The 19,563-nt window shown below is 46.7% G+C and overlaps 4 protein-coding genes and 1 non-coding gene across 7 annotated transcripts; 4 read left to right on the top strand and 1 right to left on the bottom strand.

Moving 5' to 3' along the window:
- Positions 1 to 224: 224 nt before the first annotated feature.
- Positions 225 to 1,573, top strand: LOC112899772 (late embryogenesis abundant protein 14-like). Its single transcript, XM_025968376.1, has 2 exons — positions 225 to 527; positions 632 to 1,573. The coding sequence occupies exons 1-2, from the start codon at positions 345 to 347 to the stop codon at positions 1,361 to 1,363; spliced, it is 915 nt and encodes a 304-aa protein (XP_025824161.1). The 5' UTR covers positions 225 to 344; the 3' UTR covers positions 1,364 to 1,573.
- Positions 1,574 to 1,911: 338 nt separating this feature from the next.
- On the bottom strand, positions 1,912 to 6,926 carry LOC112899771 (probable potassium transporter 15). Of its 3 annotated transcripts, none has more exons than XM_025968372.1 (10): positions 6,630 to 6,926; positions 5,596 to 5,824; positions 5,250 to 5,498; positions 5,019 to 5,069; positions 4,649 to 4,909; positions 4,369 to 4,421; positions 4,147 to 4,261; positions 3,673 to 3,927; positions 3,046 to 3,568; positions 1,912 to 2,855 (listed from the first exon to the last, which is right to left on the bottom strand). In XM_025968372.1, the coding sequence occupies exons 1-10, from the start codon at positions 6,924 to 6,926 to the stop codon at positions 2,339 to 2,341; spliced, it is 2,550 nt and encodes an 849-aa protein (XP_025824157.1). In that variant the 3' UTR covers positions 1,912 to 2,338. The 3 variants fall into 3 exon arrangements, with proteins under 3 accessions (XP_025824157.1, XP_025824158.1, XP_025824160.1); XM_025968373.1 differs by having other exon boundaries at positions 2,339 to 2,855; positions 5,596 to 5,807; positions 6,630 to 6,764; XM_025968375.1 differs by having other exon boundaries at positions 2,339 to 2,855; positions 5,585 to 5,807; positions 6,630 to 6,764.
- A 2,548-nt stretch (positions 6,927 to 9,474) lies between these two features.
- On the top strand, positions 9,475 to 13,440 carry LOC112901291 (oxygen-dependent coproporphyrinogen-III oxidase, chloroplastic). Its single transcript, XM_025970170.1, has 8 exons — positions 9,475 to 10,201; positions 10,859 to 10,934; positions 11,328 to 11,422; positions 11,920 to 12,003; positions 12,333 to 12,420; positions 12,691 to 12,815; positions 12,895 to 12,993; positions 13,156 to 13,440. The coding sequence occupies exons 1-8, from the start codon at positions 9,659 to 9,661 to the stop codon at positions 13,222 to 13,224; spliced, it is 1,179 nt and encodes a 392-aa protein (XP_025825955.1). The 5' UTR covers positions 9,475 to 9,658; the 3' UTR covers positions 13,225 to 13,440.
- A 1,578-nt stretch (positions 13,441 to 15,018) lies between these two features.
- Positions 15,019 to 15,091, top strand: TRNAE-CUC. Its single transcript has one exon. It is a non-coding gene; the product is annotated as a tRNA-Glu (tRNA).
- A 55-nt stretch (positions 15,092 to 15,146) lies between these two features.
- Positions 15,147 to 17,512, top strand: LOC112901493 (60S ribosomal protein L11-like). Its single transcript, XM_025970423.1, has 5 exons — positions 15,147 to 15,302; positions 15,430 to 15,537; positions 15,940 to 15,982; positions 16,064 to 16,259; positions 17,107 to 17,512. The coding sequence occupies exons 1-5, from the start codon at positions 15,180 to 15,182 to the stop codon at positions 17,297 to 17,299; spliced, it is 663 nt and encodes a 220-aa protein (XP_025826208.1). The 5' UTR covers positions 15,147 to 15,179; the 3' UTR covers positions 17,300 to 17,512.
- Positions 17,513 to 19,563: the final 2,051 nt, after the last annotated feature.

Genomic DNA, 19,563 nt, shown 5'->3' on the forward strand with positions numbered 1-19,563 from the left:
AGGCCTTCCTGAACTTTCGAACAGATCGCCGCGCTAGCTCTGAATGGTTTGACTTGGCGTGACTGCCCTCCGACCAGGGAGCCCGGGACAGCAACACACGCAGAGAGCCGCAGGCGTCACCACGTGTCCTCTTCCCGAGCGTGCGCCGCAACGTGTCTCCGGACGTGTCACCTCGCTCGTCCCCTCCGCTCCACCTCCATATAAACAACGCACGATCATCCGCCTCTACCCCCGTGCAAGCTCACAATCCTGAAAGCTATCCACAATCGTTAGCTCGATCCGATTCAAGCCAAGATCCCCTCACCCCAACGTGCAATCTCGCCGGTTAGCCGTCGACGCCGTCTATGTCCAGGCTGATGGCCGCCATGCTGCTCGGGGGCGCGCGTGCCGCCGGCGCCGCCAAGCTCGCCGGCAGCTCTGCAGTTAAGCAGGCTCTTGTTCCCACTCCGGCGTGTTTCCTTCCTCCCCGCCCGCAGCCGGCGGGCTGGGGCCGCCTCTGCTTGCAGACCACGCCAAGATCGTCTCAGGTATGCACTCTGCTGGGTCACTGCCTCACTAGCAGAGCAGGCTGACCTCTGCGATTTCGTCCGGGATGGACGCTGACACGCGTGCGCGTTCTGTTGTTGCTCAGGCGTACAACAACGCGGCGGACGACCGGAGGGACATCAGGGACAAGTACAAGGGCGCGGCGGAGGAGGCGAAGGACGCCACCGGCGAGGCCAAGGAGCACGTGAAGGGGGTGGCCGGGGAGGCGAAGGACAGGGCGCAGGACCAGGCCGGCCGCGTGGCGGACCAGGCGTCGGGCATGGCGGGGAGGGCCAAGGACCAGACCAAGGGCATGGCGGAGGACGCCGCGGACACCGCGTCCCGGGTGGCGGACAGGGCGAAGCACGAGACGAAGGACGCGGCGCGGGAGGCCGCGGACAGGGCGGGGCACGCCAAGGACCGGGCCAAGGAGATGGGGCACGAGGCCGCGGACCGGGCGCAGGAAGCGGCGCGGGCGGCCAAGGACCGGACGGGGGAGGCGGCGGAGCAGGCCATGGACCGCGCCGGCGAGGCCAAGGACCGCGCCGTGGAGGGGACCATGTCGGCCGGGGAGAAGGTGGTGGAGATGACCAAGGAGGGCGCGAGCAAGGTGGCCGAGACGGCGCAGGCGATCGGCGAGAAGGCGAAGCAGGCGGCGCGGGGCACCTGGGACGCCGCCAAGGAGACCGCGCAGAGCGTGAAGGACAGCGTGGTCCCCGACGCGGACGACGTGGACGCCGCCGTGAAGGAGCGGGACCGGGTCGCCCGGGAGATGGACAGGGTGGAGCAGGAGCGGAACAAGAGGGAGGCCAGGGAGAAGGGCTCAGGCTTGCCGTAGACGAAGTGCCTAGCTCAACGCTTTGCCAGCCGCCTCTTGAGCTGAATTTCACCTTCGCTAGTTGAATAAGTTTGGCAAAAGATCATGCGTGTCATGTGCCGATTTGTCTTGTGTTGGATCAACACATCGAAGCTCTGTAATGTACACGAACTGCTTGTGTACTCAGCATCGGACCTGTTTAGCAAAAGCAGGGATCTTTTTTTCCTTTCACTTTCTGAAGCATGGAGCTGAACTGCTTGAACTACACAGATGCTTGAACATGTACCCTCTGCAAAGAGAGACCAGAAGCTCAAATCGACACCGAACGGGGTCACCTGCTATTACCTTTGCATCAAGTTCGATCTGAGGCTTTACCCTTGGTTGAAGTGCTCTCCTCGTGCAGTTCGTGGAATGAAAAACAATGGGAACTCCATGAATGCTGGGGAATGGTAATGCAGATGCAGGCAAACATGCGAACAGAACAAAACATTTGACAAATCTAAAGCCGAGCCCGACTTCGGATTGGTCACGAAATATCAACAGGATGATCAAGTAAGAGAAGACACTGCTGTAGGCAAAAATACACTTCCTTGCAAATAGCAAAAGAGTACTTCTCTAGGCAAATATAATTACAAATGGCCATTTTTCACCAGTATCTCACAAATACCAAAAAGATCTTATCTATAACAAAATCGAGAGAGGAAAAAAGATTCTCTGCTTCAAAAGAGGGTAAAGGAAAAAAACGGGTTAATACACCACCGTGTAATGTGCCTGCTAACACTTTCAGCCACATCCTGGCATTGTACAAAAGCTACACGGGAGATTGATCCCTACAACAACCGAACTGAAGTCATCTCTTGCTGAACAAGTCCAAGAGTGCATGTATCGTCTTTGGACACTGGCCATCCAACACTCCACCTACACTGTTACCCTCTTCCGGTCACTGTGGTATCTATCAGACAGCCATCAACAACGCCACCAGTGCTGCCCCGGCATTTAGACATAAGAAGTCATGCGCACCTGCATCATGTTCGAGTGTGGGATGCTCATCAACATGATCGCCCGGAGGCAGTTGTTCCTCAGGAATGCGAAGAAATAGTTTATCATCAGCTTCTTGAAGAACCACGAGTCCTTCCTGGCCTTGATGATGGGGTTGTCGATGAGATAGACGGCGCCAGACTGCTTCGACTGCTTGATGAATGCCAGCTCCAGTTCAAGGTTCTGTGCGTAGTCCAGTACAGGATCCTGCTGAGGTGTTGAGCAGCTGGCTTCAGGAATGACTTCTGTTGAAGGTGCGTAGTCTGCCAGTAGAGGGACATCGAGGGAGTAGAGGCTGCCGTTTGGCGCTGTGATGATCTTCACAGGGGTCGGAGGCTCTTCATCGGAGTCGACATCGTCTTCACTTTGTAGGGATAACTCTACTGCCTCCCTTTGTATGAATTTTTCAAGGCCTTCTATTAGGAGACGTTCAAATACACTGTGGTGCTCCTGCTTCTTGTCTTTGTACCCGTATCTGTGCACAGACAAGTTAGTATTAGGGGACATTTTGCAGCTGATTCATGCTGAAGCTGAACAACTCCTGCATAATTGGATGGTCAATTTACCTACACTTCGTTGCAATTAACAACAATCGAGCATGGTTGAAAGTTGAAACCTAACCTTTACATGGACCAAAACATGTGCTCATGTAAAATCAAGCTTACCTGGCTATACAGCGGAACATGTGATAGCCCCTTGAGCATACACGTTGGAAAAGAAACCTTTCACTTTGGGGAACCACAGGAACCGGCACATTCCTGATACAGACAAACACTATTATAGAGTGTATCGCAGGAAGGGAGGTCAGAAAATGACCGAAAATTGCAGGAACTCCTTTCACAATATCACTGCAGACTAAGCCTAGTCCAGGAGCTCTGATGGTACCAAGGTTGGGCCCCAACTTTCTCATTAAATCCTTTGAAAGCTTCTGCTTGACTTCACTGTCATACTTCAGTTTGCTCCCATAGTTCCATATAAACATAATCATGAATAGAACAGATGCAAACATCAACAGTGCCCAACCTCCATCTCCAACACTACTCAGAGCTGAGGAGAAGAAAATCAGCTCCAAGAAGAGGAATGTGATAACAAATGACAGAACCTTAACAATATTGGACTCCCATATTAGAAGCATTATGATTGTAACATAAACAGTGGCCATTATCATCACGCCAAGCTCCGCTATAGCTGTTCAAGATGGAACTGTGTCAGAGCATCCAAAACTAAACATATTTAATAATAGAGAAAGAAAACTACTGGCATCAAAAGTATATTCAATGGATTATTATTACCATATGCATTGCCAACATCATATATGCTTCTGAACAGAACGATAAAGCCCATGCAGGAAACCAATAGGAGCCAGTTTACAACAGGAATATAGATCTTAGCCATAAATTTGCGAGATGTATGAACAATTTTCAGCCGAGGAAAACAACCAAGTGATATAGACTGTTTTAGGCACTGGAATATAGCAACAGTCATTGTCCTACTGGCAATTAGTGCAGCCAAATTTGCCACTAAGAAAACAGGCCAGAAAACTCCAACTGCAAAGAGGAGACAGTTTAATAAGTCAAAGTACATAGCTCCTCCGGATTGCTTAAAGAAAAAATAAATCAACTGGAATATGTGAGAGGCCAAATGAAAGCACAAAATAGAGCTGATCTAAGCGGTGAATATTTACATAAAATGCTGAAGAAGTAGTATCGAAATATATTCATAAGAAAATGGCTGCTAAGCTAAATGGTCAGCAACATTCAACTTACTTGGAATCGATGAAAAGAAGACCTGCTCGGATGACTTTGGGTTGGCAATAAGAAAAGCAGCTTGTCCTAGATATGCCAAGACAAGGCAAGGAAGAACAAGAAGCACAAACATATACTGCAAAGTAAAATGAATCACATAGGTGTTCACAAGAAATGTTAGTTGCGGTAGCATATACGAAGGAACAAACGGATTTGAGGCTCTCATAAGCTTGCAGATAATACCTGAACATATCTTACAGGAAAGTGACAAAGATTCGAAAAGATGGCCTCAGATCCTGCAATGTTGTTTGGATAAGCTTAAAAGCGAGTCTCTTTGAATGAGAAAAAAGAAATGTTTTTCTACTCAGATATTTAAGACAAAGTTCTGAGCAATGTACTATTACTAAAGGGAATCTTACTTCATTTGAAAAAATTCAGTAGTAAAGGGATCCAGCAAAGTGAATAAGACAAACAAAAAAAAAGTTGTTCAGCTGATTATAGACCAACAAGCTATGATCGTTACCTGTTGCACATAAAAGACACCCACCAAGGGACAGCCAAGCCTGAAAAGGATTCCTCCCAAAATAATAAATGATGTAGAGAGGATTAAATGCCTTAAAAGCTGCTGGCCCATATAGACTGAGATTGTATATGCCAATTCCTCCAAGACAACAAAACCATACAAGTAAAGAAGGGCCAAGTGCAAACCCTACTTTGCTAGTGGCATACCTCTGTACACTAAACAATATTACAAGAAGTGCAACTGAAATCATCACCACAACATCTGCAAAGAATGTTTGATGAAAATACAAAGGGCATTAAGCAATAATTATTAAAAAAATCTAACGTTAGCACTATGAGGTACAAGAAATTTTAACCCAAAAAACAATCACCTTGAGAGGTATTTCGTATCCCGACTTTCAAGCCACTGACAGCAGACAACACTACATTCAGGGATAACTAATTAATTAGGCTGTACAAAAGTATTCTTTAGTAGAGAAATAGCTTTACAATTTTATAGAAAAGAATGCACATTTACTTGATGGCTAGTGTACTTTTTTATATTATTCCACCAAAACAGTGTAAATTGAAAAGTAAAATATGCACAAAATGAAGAAGTAAACCTGACATTGCTGGCGTGATAACTCCATTTGATATGAACATGGAAGTCCCAAACAACACTAAGCCTAAGAGCAACTTCTTTAACAACAATGATGATTCAAGTTTCTCTTTTACTTTTATGGATCTCTCAAGTTCTGGTGTTGGAAGCTTGAGTCGAAAACTTGACATCCTCTTCTCAGAATGTACTTGGTTTGGAATGAGACTCACTTTTGCATTTCTACAAATCAAAGAATACAAGGCAAATATACCCCCTGCAGAGTCGTAGAATTAATGGAAGATGTAAGCCTCTGACACACTTTTGCACAAGAATCTTAACCTGATTAACTCAATTCACAACCTCGCATATACCTTCACCGTCATCATTGGCCCAAAGGACAACCAAAACATATTTCATTAATGGCATCAAAATCAGAGTATACAGAACAAGTGAGAGAGCTCCAAGGACATCCTCCTCTCCTTGAATAGGGTACTTGTTAAACATGACATCAAATGTATATAATGGACCAATTCCAATATCCCCAAACACCACAGCAAGAGTCTGAAGAGCAAGAAACACCGTCCTGCCAAAATCAAACTCCTGCACATGTAAATGAAATAACTAAACCATATGGAAGATAATGGGTGAAACATGATCAGCAATGGCAGGCATTCTGTAGCAACTGGAAATATATTAGGATCTATCAATGCACACCTAATTTCTTTGAAGTGTTCAAAAATAATTTACCTCTATCTGATGTCAACAGAGAAGATCAAGCTTGTGATATATTTTCAGATCAAAAGGAGTTGATTTTAAAATTCAAGCTCACTTGGTGATAAATCTTCAAATAAGTTATTGTTAAAACAGAGGTGTTGTTTACAAAAATAGTGACCACCTGGAACATTATTGAACAATACTACCAGCCTGTAAATTTAGTTCCAATGTTGCTCTATTTGCTTTTACTTTCATAGATTCATTAACTTGCTGGACATATGTACCGAACTTTGTATGAATCGAATGAATGTTGCGTCTAGCAGGACTACCTGCATTTTCTCGATTAACTACAACTACATGTAAATGCTGTGTCTCCTTTGTGCAGGTTAGAGAAGTAAATTGACGTACATGTGAATGTGGTTTCTAGAAAAAGGAAATACAATATAATACATGGCGAACACACAGCACTTGATCTTAACCGAAATGTCAATTTCCGCAGTTTCAAGGATTAGATTTCCCTTCCCCACCTGATTGACTACCATTTCAGAAATCCTTTCAGCTAAGCAATCAGCAACTTATCCGTGTCATCCTGACCCCAAAGCAAATCTATCTCAATCACGCAACAGAAACAAACACCAGTCCCTCGCCCCGAACGCGATAAAAGAATAATCGCCCGTGCCAAGCCCCTCACCTCGGTGTCTTCGACCGGCTGCCCGACGGAGACCTCGTTGCCCTCGACGTCGAACCAGTCCACGGACGGCACGGTCCGGATCAGCCTCTTCTTCCCCTCCCGCTCTTCCTCGTCCTCGGCGTCCTCCTCGTCCTCCGACTCGAAGCTGCCGCCCCTGCCCACCGCCCCGACCGCCGCGGCGCCCCCGCGCCCGCCGCGGCCCTCGTCGTCCTCCTCCTCCGTGGACACCCAGCGCCACTCCAGCGACGGCGCCTTCCGCATGCCGCTGGCCGCCGACGACTCCGCCGACGACGCCATTCCGTGCTAGGGGTGGGTCCCGATCGGATCGAGAGGGCAGGCCAGGACGAGGAAGTTTGGTATAGAAAAATTCCGCTCCGTGGTTGCGTGTGGCGGTGTGGGTGGTGGAGGAGAGAGGGGGCGCAGCGAGCGAGAAAACCGGGAGCAAGAGCGAGACCAATGACGATGGCGGGGCGGACACGAGCACACGAGCTTGTTCGCGGAGACGGAGGGGAGGGGGTGCCGCTGAGGTGGCAGCACGTGGGGGTCACATGAGTTGCTCGATAATTTTCCTTTGTAAAAAATACTTAGTAGTTTTAAAGTGAAAATTCCATAATTTGAGAAACAAGAATCTACAGACGGCGACATCCTAGCTAAGTTTGTGACACGAGACAGATGGATGCGTGCACGATGCATGTATGTACAGTGTGTTTCTATAATGGGAGAAAAAAGAAACTCTATACTTTTGCTAAATCCATTAAGATGTCGATATTAGAGTACACAATTTAGTATGTTTCAACAAATATCGATGTTCTTCTACGTTTAGTGGAGCTAGATTGTATTAAAAAGTCTATATAACCCCTTGAAATATTGGAGTTCGTCTACTTAACTCTCTAAATTATAAAATTACAAAATTAGGTATTAAACGTCCTAAACTATTCAAAATCGTCTAAATAACCTCCTAGATGGTTTTGAAGGATGGTGTGGTGTATGTTGACATGGTAGTGATTTAATGAATGACACGTAGGTCATCCACATCAGATAAAAAGAGAGTAAAGATATTGAAAGCATAGAAGACACAAATATTTTGGTTTCAAAGTATTTTGTTGCGTTGTGTAGACAAATTTATGCATGTTCGTAGCATATGCAAACTTTTCCATGTCAGCATGCCACCTAAGCAGAACCATCCTTCAAAACCATCTAGGGGTTATTTAGACAGTTTCGAATAGTTTAGGGTGTTCAATATCCGGTTTTATAGTTTAGGGGATTAAGTAGATGAACCCAATACTTTAGGGGGTTATATAGACTTTTTTCTAGATTGTATTGCCTAGAAGTTATCTAAAAATTAGAATTTCCTGCATAAAAAAAGATGAGAAAGAAACGGTGGCTTAACAAAAAGGCACAAAGTCAAATTTAAATTTTTTTATAAAATTTTATTATGCTTCATGTCAACCTTCACCAAGCTATGGTACATATTTACTCTGTCCGTTCGAAATACAAAATATATTTTATCTTGGTTTGATTTCCAGAGCTAGAATTTGCCAATTGTTTCTTCCTATATACTGTCATTTGTAGCTCAAAAACCTATAATACGTAGAAACATCCTAAAATACTACCGGTAGGAAACATGCAGAAACATCCTAAAATACTACTGATAGGAAACATGCATTAATTTAGTGTCTCAATTTTTATATGAAAAGTCCCTCGCCCCAATTTTAAAACACCAATCCCTCGTCCCAATTTTTATACGCTGTAGCTGGTAGGCACATCTCTCTGATATCTCTGGCGTCAATTAATGAATATATTCTTTAGCGTAGCCTTTTGCGAGACCTGAGATGGACATGCCAGATGCCACCATGTCAGATTTTGTCAAAGGACTCAAAATTGATGTAATTATTATCTCTCCTTTAGAGGGTATTAAAAGTTATCGTATCAGATCTGTGATGAGTTGGAACAGAGCAGAGGAGAGAGAAGGAAAGCGGGCTGCTCACTTACCGGCTGGTGCACATATTCCTAGATATTTTGTGAGAGAACAAAGTAGGTCTTGTATTAATGATTTAGCATTTTGGCTTATATATATAACAACACCATTATATGAGTGGACTTTTTGTTGGCAGTATATGATTTGGCAAAGGTATAAAGTCTGCTGCTAGGTGTATTATTAACTTTGCTTTTACCTTTCAGACCCACTTGATGTAACTATAAGATGCCTGGAAAAATGAAGGCTGAAGCTACGCGCCATTGTTAGGCACACGGAAATCCGGCACCCACAGGATTCATGTCCGCCACGGTTTGACTTCGACCCCGCTTAAGACATCACCAGTTTTCTTCAACATGTCGTGCCATGGTATAGTTGGAAGCTTAAGCAGCCAGCATTCCAGCACGGCGGCCACTGTTTCGTTCCCGTTTTTTCAAAAACTAGTGACCTGGTAAACACGAGTATAGTTGGCCTCTCTTGCTAGAACAACTTCCTATTAAACAGCAATCTCTTGTTGCTGTCACGGAGCGACTAGAGATCTGCAGCGATTTAGCCCATAAAATCTAAACTGACGAGAACGACTGAATGAACGTAACAGGTTCAGAACACTTCTCTGAAACGAAACAAGTTCAGAACATGAATGCCAACAGGACTACAAATCCGGATTCAAATTAGCTCGAACAAGTACTCTATGTTCTTGATGCATCATGCCTGAGCAGTTTGCTAATGAGCCATTTTTTTTCTCTCGTCAGTTTTGAAATCAGAAGCCATTTTAACTGTCGCAAGCATGCCTTCCCTTTCGCGGAATCTGAAAATCCCGGGAGCCCAGAACATGATCCGTTTCCTTATCCCCTGGGAAGCCAGCGCGGCAGAGCAGCATTGCATAGGGGGAGCAGCTCCCTCCCACCCACCGCTCTCCCCTTTTTGACTCCTCCCACTGCAAAACCGCGGGCCGCATCCCGCCCGCGCCGCCCACCGGCGGCAGCCAGCCACCGCCCCCGGCGTCTACAAAACAAGCAAACCACCGCTCGCCGGACCCAATCAACCCCAACCAATGGCGTCGTCCCTACTCTCCACCCCGTCCCGAACCCTAGCGCCCGCCCCGGCCCCCGCGGGGCTCCGCGGGAGGGCGCCGGCCCAGGCGCACCTCCCGCGCGGGTGCCCCGCCCCCCGCCGCAGCCGCGCGCTCCGCGTGCGCGCGTCGGTGGCGATCGAGAAGGAGACGCCCGAGAGCGAGCCGCCCCCGACGTTCCTGCGCGAGGACGGGCGCGGCGCTGGGTCCGGGTCCGTGCGGGAGCGGTTCGAGGCCATGATCCGGAGGGTGCAGGGGGAGGTCTGCGCCGCGCTGGAGGAGGCCGACGGCAGCGGCGCGCGGTTCGTCGAGGACGTGTGGTCGCGCCCCGGCGGCGGGGGCGGCATCAGCCGGGTGCTCGAGGACGGCCGCGTCTTCGAGAAGGCCGGGGTCAATGTGTCCGTCGTGTACGGGGTCATGCCGCCGGATGCGTACCGCGCGGCCAAGGGGGTGGCCGGGAAGAATGGCGCCGCGGAGGGGGACAAGGCTGGGCCCGTGCCCTTCTTCGCTGCAGGGATTAGCTCGGTAGGTGCCTTTCCCGGTGTATTGACTTAAGACCCTAGATCTCTTTTCCATTTCCGCTATGCAAATTCTCAGTTGCATGTAGGCATTGCAATTCCACAATGCCGTAGGAAGTTAGTGTTTAGCTCCCCTGCTCCCAGTATAGGCAGTACATTCCATTTGTATGATGGGCACCGAGAATCAGAATGCGTTTGAACCTGTTAACATTTCAGCAAATTTTGGTCGTTTTGGCTTCATAAGCGTGATCATGATGCATAAATTACCCATTTGCTTTAGCTGTTGCTAAGTGCATGATGCACAGTTGAATAGCTAGCAGCCTAGCATATTGTTCTGTGCTGATGCCACTTTACCTATATGATCGATCTTTTCACTGCTACAACAGAAGTGCATAGATTTTATTTAAATATTCTGTTAAGCATTTGATAGATGAATTAGATAAACGTGTTGTTAGTTCTTTGAAGTGTGGTGATCAATTTCAGTTCAGTTTGTTCTACTCTACTTAATGTACACCATGCTCTTGACCTCTTGTTTTGCGACAATGATAATTTAAATCTGCTTATTCAAGGTTATGAAATGCTTGCCAACTTTAGGCAATATTTGAATACTCTAACGTTAACCTATGAATATGATACATGGATTGAAAGAGTATTTTTTTGGCAGGTGCTCCATCCCAAGAATCCATTTGCTCCTACATTACATTTTAACTACCGTTATTTTGAGACAGATGCACCAAAAGGTATCTTTTTATGCAATAAAATCTAGAAGTATTACATTTAATTAATATCCTGCGCACTAAGAGGATTTTGTGCTTCATTATGTATGCCTCCCTCATGTACAAAGACCACTGAATAAATGAGATGCTCTTATGCTTTGGTTTTAGATTAAATCCTCTAGGTATCTGTAAGAGAACTGGGTTCATCTTATTTACTTAATGAGGTAACCCAAGTTTAACATGATCATCTTCAAATCCTTCTGCAAATATATCACATTCATATAGATCTTTGGACACTGGAGAAATTCTATGCACATTCAAAAGGATTTGAACATGCAGAAATTGGCATACTGTAAATGTCTTTCTTATTAGGAAATGTGATATTTAATGCTCATCTGTTATAATATCCAACTGCAGATGCTCCTGGTGCACCAAGACAATGGTGGTTCGGGGGTGGTACTGACTTGACTCCTTCATACATCATTGAAGAGGACGTGAAGCATTTCCATTCTGTATGTAACACCCCCGAAATATTACAAAGCCATGCGCCCTAACTCTAGGGTGTTCTTCTTTCATATCTTGGGCAATGCTTGTGTCCTATATAGTACTATGCTAGGCTGACCTATGGAATTAAAACTATTTTAAATGCTCCACCATTTGTAGATGTAAACTTGTTAAAGTTATTTGATACCAAAGTGCTGTATCAAATGTAGTTAATGAATCTATCAAATGTAGTTAATGTACCATAGCTGTTCTTTACTATGAAAAAGGGTGTCTTTCAGTACAACATGTGGGCAGTCCACATCAGTACTAGCACAAGCAAAACAGAGTTCCATGCAGTTACAAGATGTTATGGTAGTCTTTCTTACGAGCAAAGTTCTTCTTTTAATCTTGAGAGGAAACAGAACAAAACGAAGAGTTAATAAGCTAGTTAATAGCTATTGCTAGCAGTTTAGTTGCTTCTTCATATTCATTGAAAGTCATTAACATGTTTATTGTCTGACTTCAGGTTCAAAAACAAGCATGTGATAAATTTGATCCAAGTTTTCACCCAAGATTTAAAAAGTGGTGTGACGATTATTTCTATATTAAGGTATTTTCAGTTCCTCCTTTTTTATTTTAGAAACTAAAAGAAGAATCAATTCTACAGTTTTATCACATTGTTTAGTATCCTTTTTTTTGCAATGCCACGATTCTGCATTTGCTAACTTGGTTCAAATACCACCAAGAAAGAAAGGAAATTTTTAACTTTTTTTCTGTATTTGGTTATTGGTCTTGTGTCTTTGTGATGGCCATGGTAAACTGGCAATCTTGGAGAAGATAATAATTTCCTGTTAGGAAGCTTTGGATGCAGCAATCAATATTTGTTAAGAGTTTCTGGCACCTTGTGTTTGAGTTCTCATGTTCTGTCTTTCAATGCAGCATCGTAATGAGAGACGTGGGCTTGGTGGAATATTTTTCGATGATCTTAATGATTATGATCAAGAAATGCTTCTCAATTTTGCTACAGGTGAGACCCTTCTCTACAATGATAGGATGAACTAATTGTATTCAAGTAGCTTGGCACAGTGGTTTCTAAATTGTTCTGTGGGATAGAGTTTCCACACATTTTTGTGTCAGATAAGTTCAAATTGAAGGTGGGCATAGCTTTGAATCCTGTTCTGTCTTATAAGCTATGTAGTTAAATTATATGTAGCGTTTCAGTGTTTAGGTTGCCGTGCGATTTGAGGTGAGCTTAAGTTATAGTTGTAACAACCAAAGTGATTTTCTTTCCCTACAGAATGTGCGGACTCTGTACTTCCTGCATACATACCGATTATAGAGCGGCGGAAGGACACTCCATTCACTGAAGAGCACAAGGCATGGCAGCAACTGCGGAGAGGTCGCTATGTGGAGTTCAACCTTGTAAGTGGTTTTAGATGAATACAGCCAGTGTCTTTCGTGGATGGATGTCTTCTGGCTTTAATATCCTCCTCTTTTGAAGGTCTATGATCGTGGTACAACATTTGGCCTAAAGACTGGTGGAAGGATTGAGAGCATACTCGTGTCTCTTCCACTCACAGCACGATGGCAGTATGATCATGTAAGTTAAAATGCCGCTTTGCTCTGCCGTCCAATAACCATAGACGTGTCTTTGGTCTGCCACCAGAGAACGCTTAAAGGTCCTAGCAAAAAATACAAAAGAAGAAAAGGTACTGCCGCAATAGTTATGTTCTTTAACACTAACATGTAACCTGGTTCGCAGAAACCAGAAGAAGGGACTGAAGAATGGAAACTTCTCGACGCGTGCATAAACCCAAAGGATTGGATCTGATTAGCCGAAGTTTGTTTGTTCTTCAGTTCTTTTTGTTAGTGTTACCCTCCCTGTAACTTTGTTAGCTTGAGAGTTCTGGGGAGTTCTGGTCATACGTGTAGTTTCATCACGTCTTCTGTATCTGTAGAATCGGGAATAATAAATATGATATAATGCTTTAGCTGTTTGTATGTGCTGTTTGTCCCCATGTGAAAGAGAGAAGCACCTCGTTGCCCTTGCCCTGGTTTTGTGACCAAGGATTAAATTTTTTTAAACATTTTATCCTTTCCCTGGGAACACTTGAATTCATTTTTCATTCAAAGCAGGCCGCTCCATGAGGCAAGAGCCCATGATGGCCCACGGTTATTTTCGGCCTGCTCACACGCTCACTTGGATGGATTGCAGTGCAGCAGGCCTATTTGGTCCAAAGGCCCCCAAAACGGCCTCACGCGCCGCTCACGCATCGCCATCTTCCTCGGAAACAGCCTTTCTGGTGGGCTTCAAAACCGGCTCAAGCTCCGGCTCCATGCGAAGGCCTGGTAAACGGGGTGCCGGGAGGCGGTTCTACCGGAGTAGTCCTCGAAAACACGCTCTCTGGAGCCTGGTAACGGAGGCGAAGCCAGAAAACATGGTTCCACGCGGCTCCACACGGCTCCGCGCACCGTTGGACCTCCTTATCCTCGCGAGGGGCAGCAAGGCTCGGGTGAAAGCCGGCGATGCAAGCAGGAAGGCACGGGTCGAGGCCACCGCTGCCAGGAGGAGGAGGAGGCGCGGGCGGAGGCCGGCGGGTGCGGGGAGGCACGGGCGGAGGCTGTCGCCGGCGGGAGGAGGAGGAGGAGGTGCGGGTGGAGGCCGATGGGTGCGGAGAGGTGCGGAGGCAGGGGGAGACGGGCGAGCGGAGGCGGGCGGAAGATGGGCGTGTGGAGGCCACCGGGGGCCGGCCGGCAGGCGGCGCGCGTGGAGGCGGGCAGGAGCCGAGCGGCCGGCGGCGAGCGGGAGCCGAGCAATGAGGAAAGAGAAGACCAGAAGGGAAGGAAAGAAAAATAAGAAGAAAAGGAAATAGAAAGAAAAAAGAGAAAATAAAACAAGAAGGGTATTGTGGACATTTGATATTTTCTATGTATTTTAAACAATCAGTTGAAGCCATTTTGCCAAATATTTTTCAAAATAACTTCAGCTCTACTGGAGAAACCGCTCCACGAAAAAAGCCGAGGCCGGAGTCGGAGCTATTTTTGAAGGAGCCGAAACCCTGCCAAACAGACTCTAACTTATTTTGTTGGAGGTAATTGGTGTAAGGGAATGGGAGTTGAGAGATACGAGACTAAAATTCTCTTATTTGTTTCATGGGCGATGGAGTTCACTTGGGATAGGGAAAGTGAGACTAAAATTCTCTTATTTGTTTCATGGGCGATGGAATTCACTTGGGATAGGGAAAGGGAGTTTAGAGATTTAATTCCTACGATCTTTTCCCATAAGAAGGGGTGGTAATAGGAGGAATTCTGCTTTTAAGATGAAAATAAATAATCCTAACCGTTGATTATAACTTATGATATAATTTTTCAAGTCAAAATCCACATACCAAACAGAGTATACAAATTCCTTCTCTAACCCCCCCTAAGTCCCTTCATGAACCAAACAAAAAATTAGAACTAAAAATCAAACTCCCAATTGAATTCCCTCCATCGACTTCCACGGCTAATTCCCATACCCCTTCCTATTCACTCGCCAAACGCATCCTAAAGCTGATGGTCTAAAATTCCCAAAGTAATAGCATCCATACGACTAATCTCAACATGGCCGTACCTGCAACAGAATTCCGTTGTAGTCTAGCTGGTTAGGATACTCGGCTCTCACCCGAGAGACCCGGGTTCGAGTCCCGGCAACGGAAATTTTTTTGCCAATTCGTTGCACGAAATTACGAAAACACCCCTCCACTCACTACATTGCTCAGGGCTAAGTACGTAATTGCACACGGCATGAGGGGATTTAGGGTTTCTCTGTCTACATATAAAGCTTCCTCGTCCGCCGCCGCCGCCGCCCCGCACAGCACTGCAGAACCATCTCACCCCCCTCGCCGTCGCCTCCCAGATCTTCCAATGGTGAGCTCGCGCGCGCTGTTCATAGCGCTGCCCCCTTCCTTTTTTTCCCCATCGAATCGTTCGGCCCTCTCGTGCGTGCGGTTCTGACGATGTGGGTTGGTTTTGGTTTTGGTTTCTGCGATTGCAGGCGTCGGAGAAGAAGCAGGCGAACCCGATGCGGGAGATTAAGGTCCAGAAGCTCGTGCTCAACATCTCCGTTGGCGAGAGCGGTGATCGCCTCACCCGTGCCGCCAAGGTATTCGCCCATTCCCCTCCAATGGTTCACCCTTGTTTCTGCGCTTGTATTACATAGTTTACTTTCAGCTGTGTGTGTATTGATGTCTGAATCGCATCTAGTTGTGCTCCATTTTATTTTCTGTGAGAATTAATTTTGCTATTTAGGTTATCCTCCACTCCTCAAGCCGTCAAATCTAATCTCGTATTATATTTATTTACACGATAACTGTGCTGTCCAAATGCTTAGGAATACGATTGCTTGTCACATCAGTTGTGGTTAGATTTTGTTCACATATTTTAGTTAAGAGACTGGTCAATGTCGTTAATTGCTTTCATGTCTCTATGTGTAGGCCCTATCTATTGTTGCCTTTGGTCAGTCTTCACCATTTGCTCTTCTCTAACCTCCAGTGATTGTTGTCAGGTGCTCGAGCAGCTGAGTGGGCAGTCACCGGTGTTCTCCAAGGGTGATTTTCTTAAACCTGACAACAAGTATGTGTGTGGTTTGGGATGACGGTGCTCAAACCGATGGTGTTATGTTATTGCAGCGAGGTACACTGTGAGGTCGTTCGGCATCAGGCGTAATGAGAAGATTGCGTGCTACGTGACGGTGAGGGGAGAGAAGGCGATGCAGCTGCTGGAGAGTGGCCTGAAGGTCAAGGAGTACGAGCTGCTGAGGAGGAACTTCAGTGAGACCGGCTGCTTTGGGTTCGGTATCCAGGAGCACATTGATCTTGGCATCAAGTAAGATTATCCCATTTCTGCTCTCCATTGATTTAAATGTGGTGTACTGTTTCTGCGAATGGATGCTTTTATGATGGTTTTGTTGTTTGTCAGTAAGTCGAGGATGGAACATGTAATTTTAGATTCATGTGCGCAGCATGTGGGGTTCTACTAACTATGACAGCTTAACACTGTTTGAGAATCCACTGTAAATTAGCTTTTCGGTAGCTTCATCATCTATTTTCTGTTGTACTAATGTGACCGAATCATACAACCATGGAATTCCCTTTATGCCAAGAACATCATTTTGGTCTTTTTATGTACTGGAATTGGTGTTTCATTATCTATTACAGTATCCAAGTTATTTTTGCAAGTCATGTTGAATTGATGACATCAAATTTCTATGTAGCAGTAGCTAGATGCAAGACACTATTTCCTATATTTTGTTCTCTTGAGTTCAATTGTATGCTTTTTCAGAAACTTTCAGACCAGTGGGTATCATTAAGTTTTAGTCTAGTGTGACTGTGTGAGCTTGTACCAGGGTTGCCATGTTGCATGGTTGTCCAGGGTTATGGTCAAATTTGTAGTTATGTGGTGCAACAGACATATTTTGCTGCGCTGTTATTATTTTGACTAGGTAGTTGTGTCCTGGAGTATCTCGATATAAACTGTGCATATTATCCCATTCCCACTTGGTTCAGCATGTAGAACATTATAAACTGTCTGCAATTCTGCATATGTGGGCATTGCGTGTTTGTGGCTACTTATTGTGCATTTGTAGGGGATAGTTCCCTTTTCCTGTGGGCCTAGTGTAAGTGTTGCATTCTGTTGATGATTAATAACCATTCTCTTTATCGCATTATCTCAGGTATGACCCATCTACCGGTATTTACGGCATGGACTTCTACGTCGTCCTTGAGCGTGCTGGGTACCGCGTCGGCCGCCGCCGCAGGTGCAAGTCCCGTGTTGGTATCCAGCACAGGGTCACCAAGGAGGACGCTATGAAGTGGTTCCAGGTCAAGTACGAGGGTGTGATCCTCAACAAGGCCCAAGCCACCTAAGCATCACAAGAAGAGCATAGCCCCCCTCTTTAGAGCTCGGGTTACTTAAGTTTATCTGGTGGTTGGATTTTTACTAGAAGAAACAGAAATGCTGTCAGTTTTGCCTGTACTGCAGTTGGATCCTTTTCTGGGTGCACTGTACTTTCATCTTAATTCTCGCTTGTGTTTTACACTCATTGGCAGCAATAGTAGATAACTGGATTATTCTCTCAAGTAGCGTTTTGTTTTGTTTTCTTTCGTTCTTGGAAAATCCCGAGGACCAACATTTACTACAAAATTGTGTTAAATTGAACCTGAACTTAATTTCTGAAGATAGTAAATACGCACAATCGAAACTGAACCTGAACTCACTCGTGCGCAGCGCAGTGATAAATTGAACTTGATGCAAAGTCTGTCAACTCTTTTCCTGCACCTATCGAGTCTTTTCTCTGCTCGTTAAGAAATTCCTGCATAGAAAGCACTGGTGGCGTTTGCTTTTATTCCCTATAGACGTTCGCTCCAAGTTAGATTAGTTTTCCAAATAAACTCTTTTTTTGCGAGGAAATTAAACTCTTTTTAGGCCCATAGCTAATCAATCTTTTTTTTATGTTCATAGCTGATCAATCAATTTGCTTAAAGCCTCACTTGACTTCTAAAGCGTTGTCGCCGAGACCCAATTAGCGTTTTCAAGTCAGCAGCAAAATTTCACGTGGACCAGACCTAACATCCTGGACCTGCCCGCCGGACGCCCTGCCCTTTCTAGCCCTGCAAGATTGGCATCATCCTTCTTCTGGCTGGCTACACCATTTCCTTGTTGCTCGTTTCCTTCTGACCAAGCAACTGCCACACGCTCGGGACATTGGCGTGATCTGTACCAGACACGAGAGAGAATGTTGTTGTAATCGGCTGACATCTCTGCGATTCCTGACTCGAGGTCGCGGCGTTGTTGTCCCATCCTTTGCAGTCGTTTCATCTGAGATACACTAGTATGGATCACTGATGCAACTACTACTTGCATACGTAGTAGAGTAATAAACTAAACCTGCATGGCGCACTGACATTTTTCAGTGAAAACACCGACGCACGCAGTTGTTTCTTTTCATTCATTCATGCTCTGTCGTTGATGGTCGCAGGGGTGGCGATTGGTGCCGGGTGGCAGTTACGTCCGTTAGCAGAAGAGAGAATACGGCGAAAAGGAGGACAAAAGTAAACTCATATATATGAATGCTGATCATCATCTTCTCAAACATGAGCTAGTTACAAGCAGTACGCACGGAATCATATATTAAGCCGGCCTGATCATATGATTGTGGCCAGACGCTCCGATCCTCATAGACGAGTCGATGCTGCGAGGGCCGGCCATAGAGAACGTAGCATCAGAACCCACGACCATCAGATTTTGCCGGGAAGCTTCTCTCCCTTGATCAGGGATTGCCCCGGGCGATGGCGCCGCGGCCGGCGCCCTTGAAGTCGAAGGCGCAGCCGTGCTCCTCCGCGTAACGGTGCCTCCCGCACAAGGTCTTCCGGCACCGGCACGAGAACCCCGTCAGCCCCACCTTCTTGCAGCACGCCGCGCACCGGCTTGCATTGGCCGCCGCTGCACCTCCCTCGCCGCCTCGGGCGCGGCGGAGGAGGGCGGTGATAGGACGGCTCCAGAGAGGCCTGCAGCGGGTGTGAAAGAGACGACGCTGGTGGCGGGCGCCGCTTCGTGCCAGCGGCCGGACGGAGGAGACCGGCGTCCGGGGGACCGACAGGCAGGCCGCAGGCCTTCCGCTGCATTGAAAAGTCCGGCTCCAGCCCAGCTGCGCAGCGGCGCCAGGATATATGGGCCTCGAGCGAGGGGGCTCGGGAACATGGGCCTACGATTTGGCCCAGAGAGCTCTGCTCCCTAGTGTCGCTGGCGTCAAGTCGCATCTCGGCCGTAGGCTGCAGATCCGACGAACCTAGGACATCAGCCCTGGACGTCCACCCCCCGTCCAGGTTCTCAGCTGCTCGCTCGGTGTGCCTCGTCATGGCGCTCGCCCAGCTCGCGGCCGCCGTCGCGCTCAGCGTCGCCAGAGAGCACATGGCCGCGTGCAAGGCCAATTTTTTTTCACCGATGGCCATCCCCGCGTCCCGCTTTGGAAGCCAGGTGCCTGATCTGCCGTGACCTTTTCCTTAACGCCACGCGGCTCCGCGGCCTCGCCGGACGGGATGGAGGAACCTGCAGGTGGGAACGGGCTAGCCGGCCTTTAGCCCTGTCGCGGGCATACGCATACCCGGCCGTGAACTCAACCACCGCCGCG

Source organism: Panicum hallii, chromosome 7 (assembly GCF_002211085.1).
Source record: "Panicum hallii strain FIL2 chromosome 7, PHallii_v3.1, whole genome shotgun sequence".
Taxonomy (NCBI): Eukaryota; Viridiplantae; Streptophyta; class Magnoliopsida; order Poales; family Poaceae; genus Panicum; species Panicum hallii.

Excerpts from the sequence above, each read along its gene's own strand:
- LOC112899772 (XM_025968376.1), top strand. The coding sequence starts at position 345 with ATGTCCAGGCTGATGGCCGCCATGCTGCTCGGGGGCGCGCGTGCCGCC. Across the intron at positions 528-631 it reads CCACGCCAAGATCGTCTCAG|GCGTACAACAACGCGGCGGA; the intron begins GTATGCACTCTG and ends GTTGTTGCTCAG.
- LOC112899771 (XM_025968372.1), bottom strand. The coding sequence starts at position 6,926 with ATGGCGTCGTCGGCGGAGTCGTCGGCGGCCAGCGGCATGCGGAAGGCG. Across the intron at positions 5,499-5,595 it reads GGCCAATGATGACGGTGAAG|GGGGTATATTTGCCTTGTAT; the intron begins GTATATGCGAGG and ends ACGACTCTGCAG. Across the intron at positions 3,569-3,672 it reads TGATGTTGGCAATGCATATG|CTATAGCGGAGCTTGGCGTG; the intron begins GTAATAATAATC and ends CATCTTGAACAG.
- LOC112901291 (XM_025970170.1), top strand. The coding sequence starts at position 9,659 with ATGGCGTCGTCCCTACTCTCCACCCCGTCCCGAACCCTAGCGCCCGCC. Across the intron at positions 10,935-11,327 it reads TGAGACAGATGCACCAAAAG|ATGCTCCTGGTGCACCAAGA; the intron begins GTATCTTTTTAT and ends ATCCAACTGCAG. Across the intron at positions 12,004-12,332 it reads ACGATTATTTCTATATTAAG|CATCGTAATGAGAGACGTGG; the intron begins GTATTTTCAGTT and ends CTTTCAATGCAG.
- LOC112901493 (XM_025970423.1), top strand. The coding sequence starts at position 15,180 with ATGAGGGGATTTAGGGTTTCTCTGTCTACATATAAAGCTTCCTCGTCC. Across the intron at positions 15,303-15,429 it reads GCCTCCCAGATCTTCCAATG|GCGTCGGAGAAGAAGCAGGC; the intron begins GTGAGCTCGCGC and ends CTGCGATTGCAG. Across the intron at positions 16,260-17,106 it reads CACATTGATCTTGGCATCAA|GTATGACCCATCTACCGGTA; the intron begins GTAAGATTATCC and ends GCATTATCTCAG.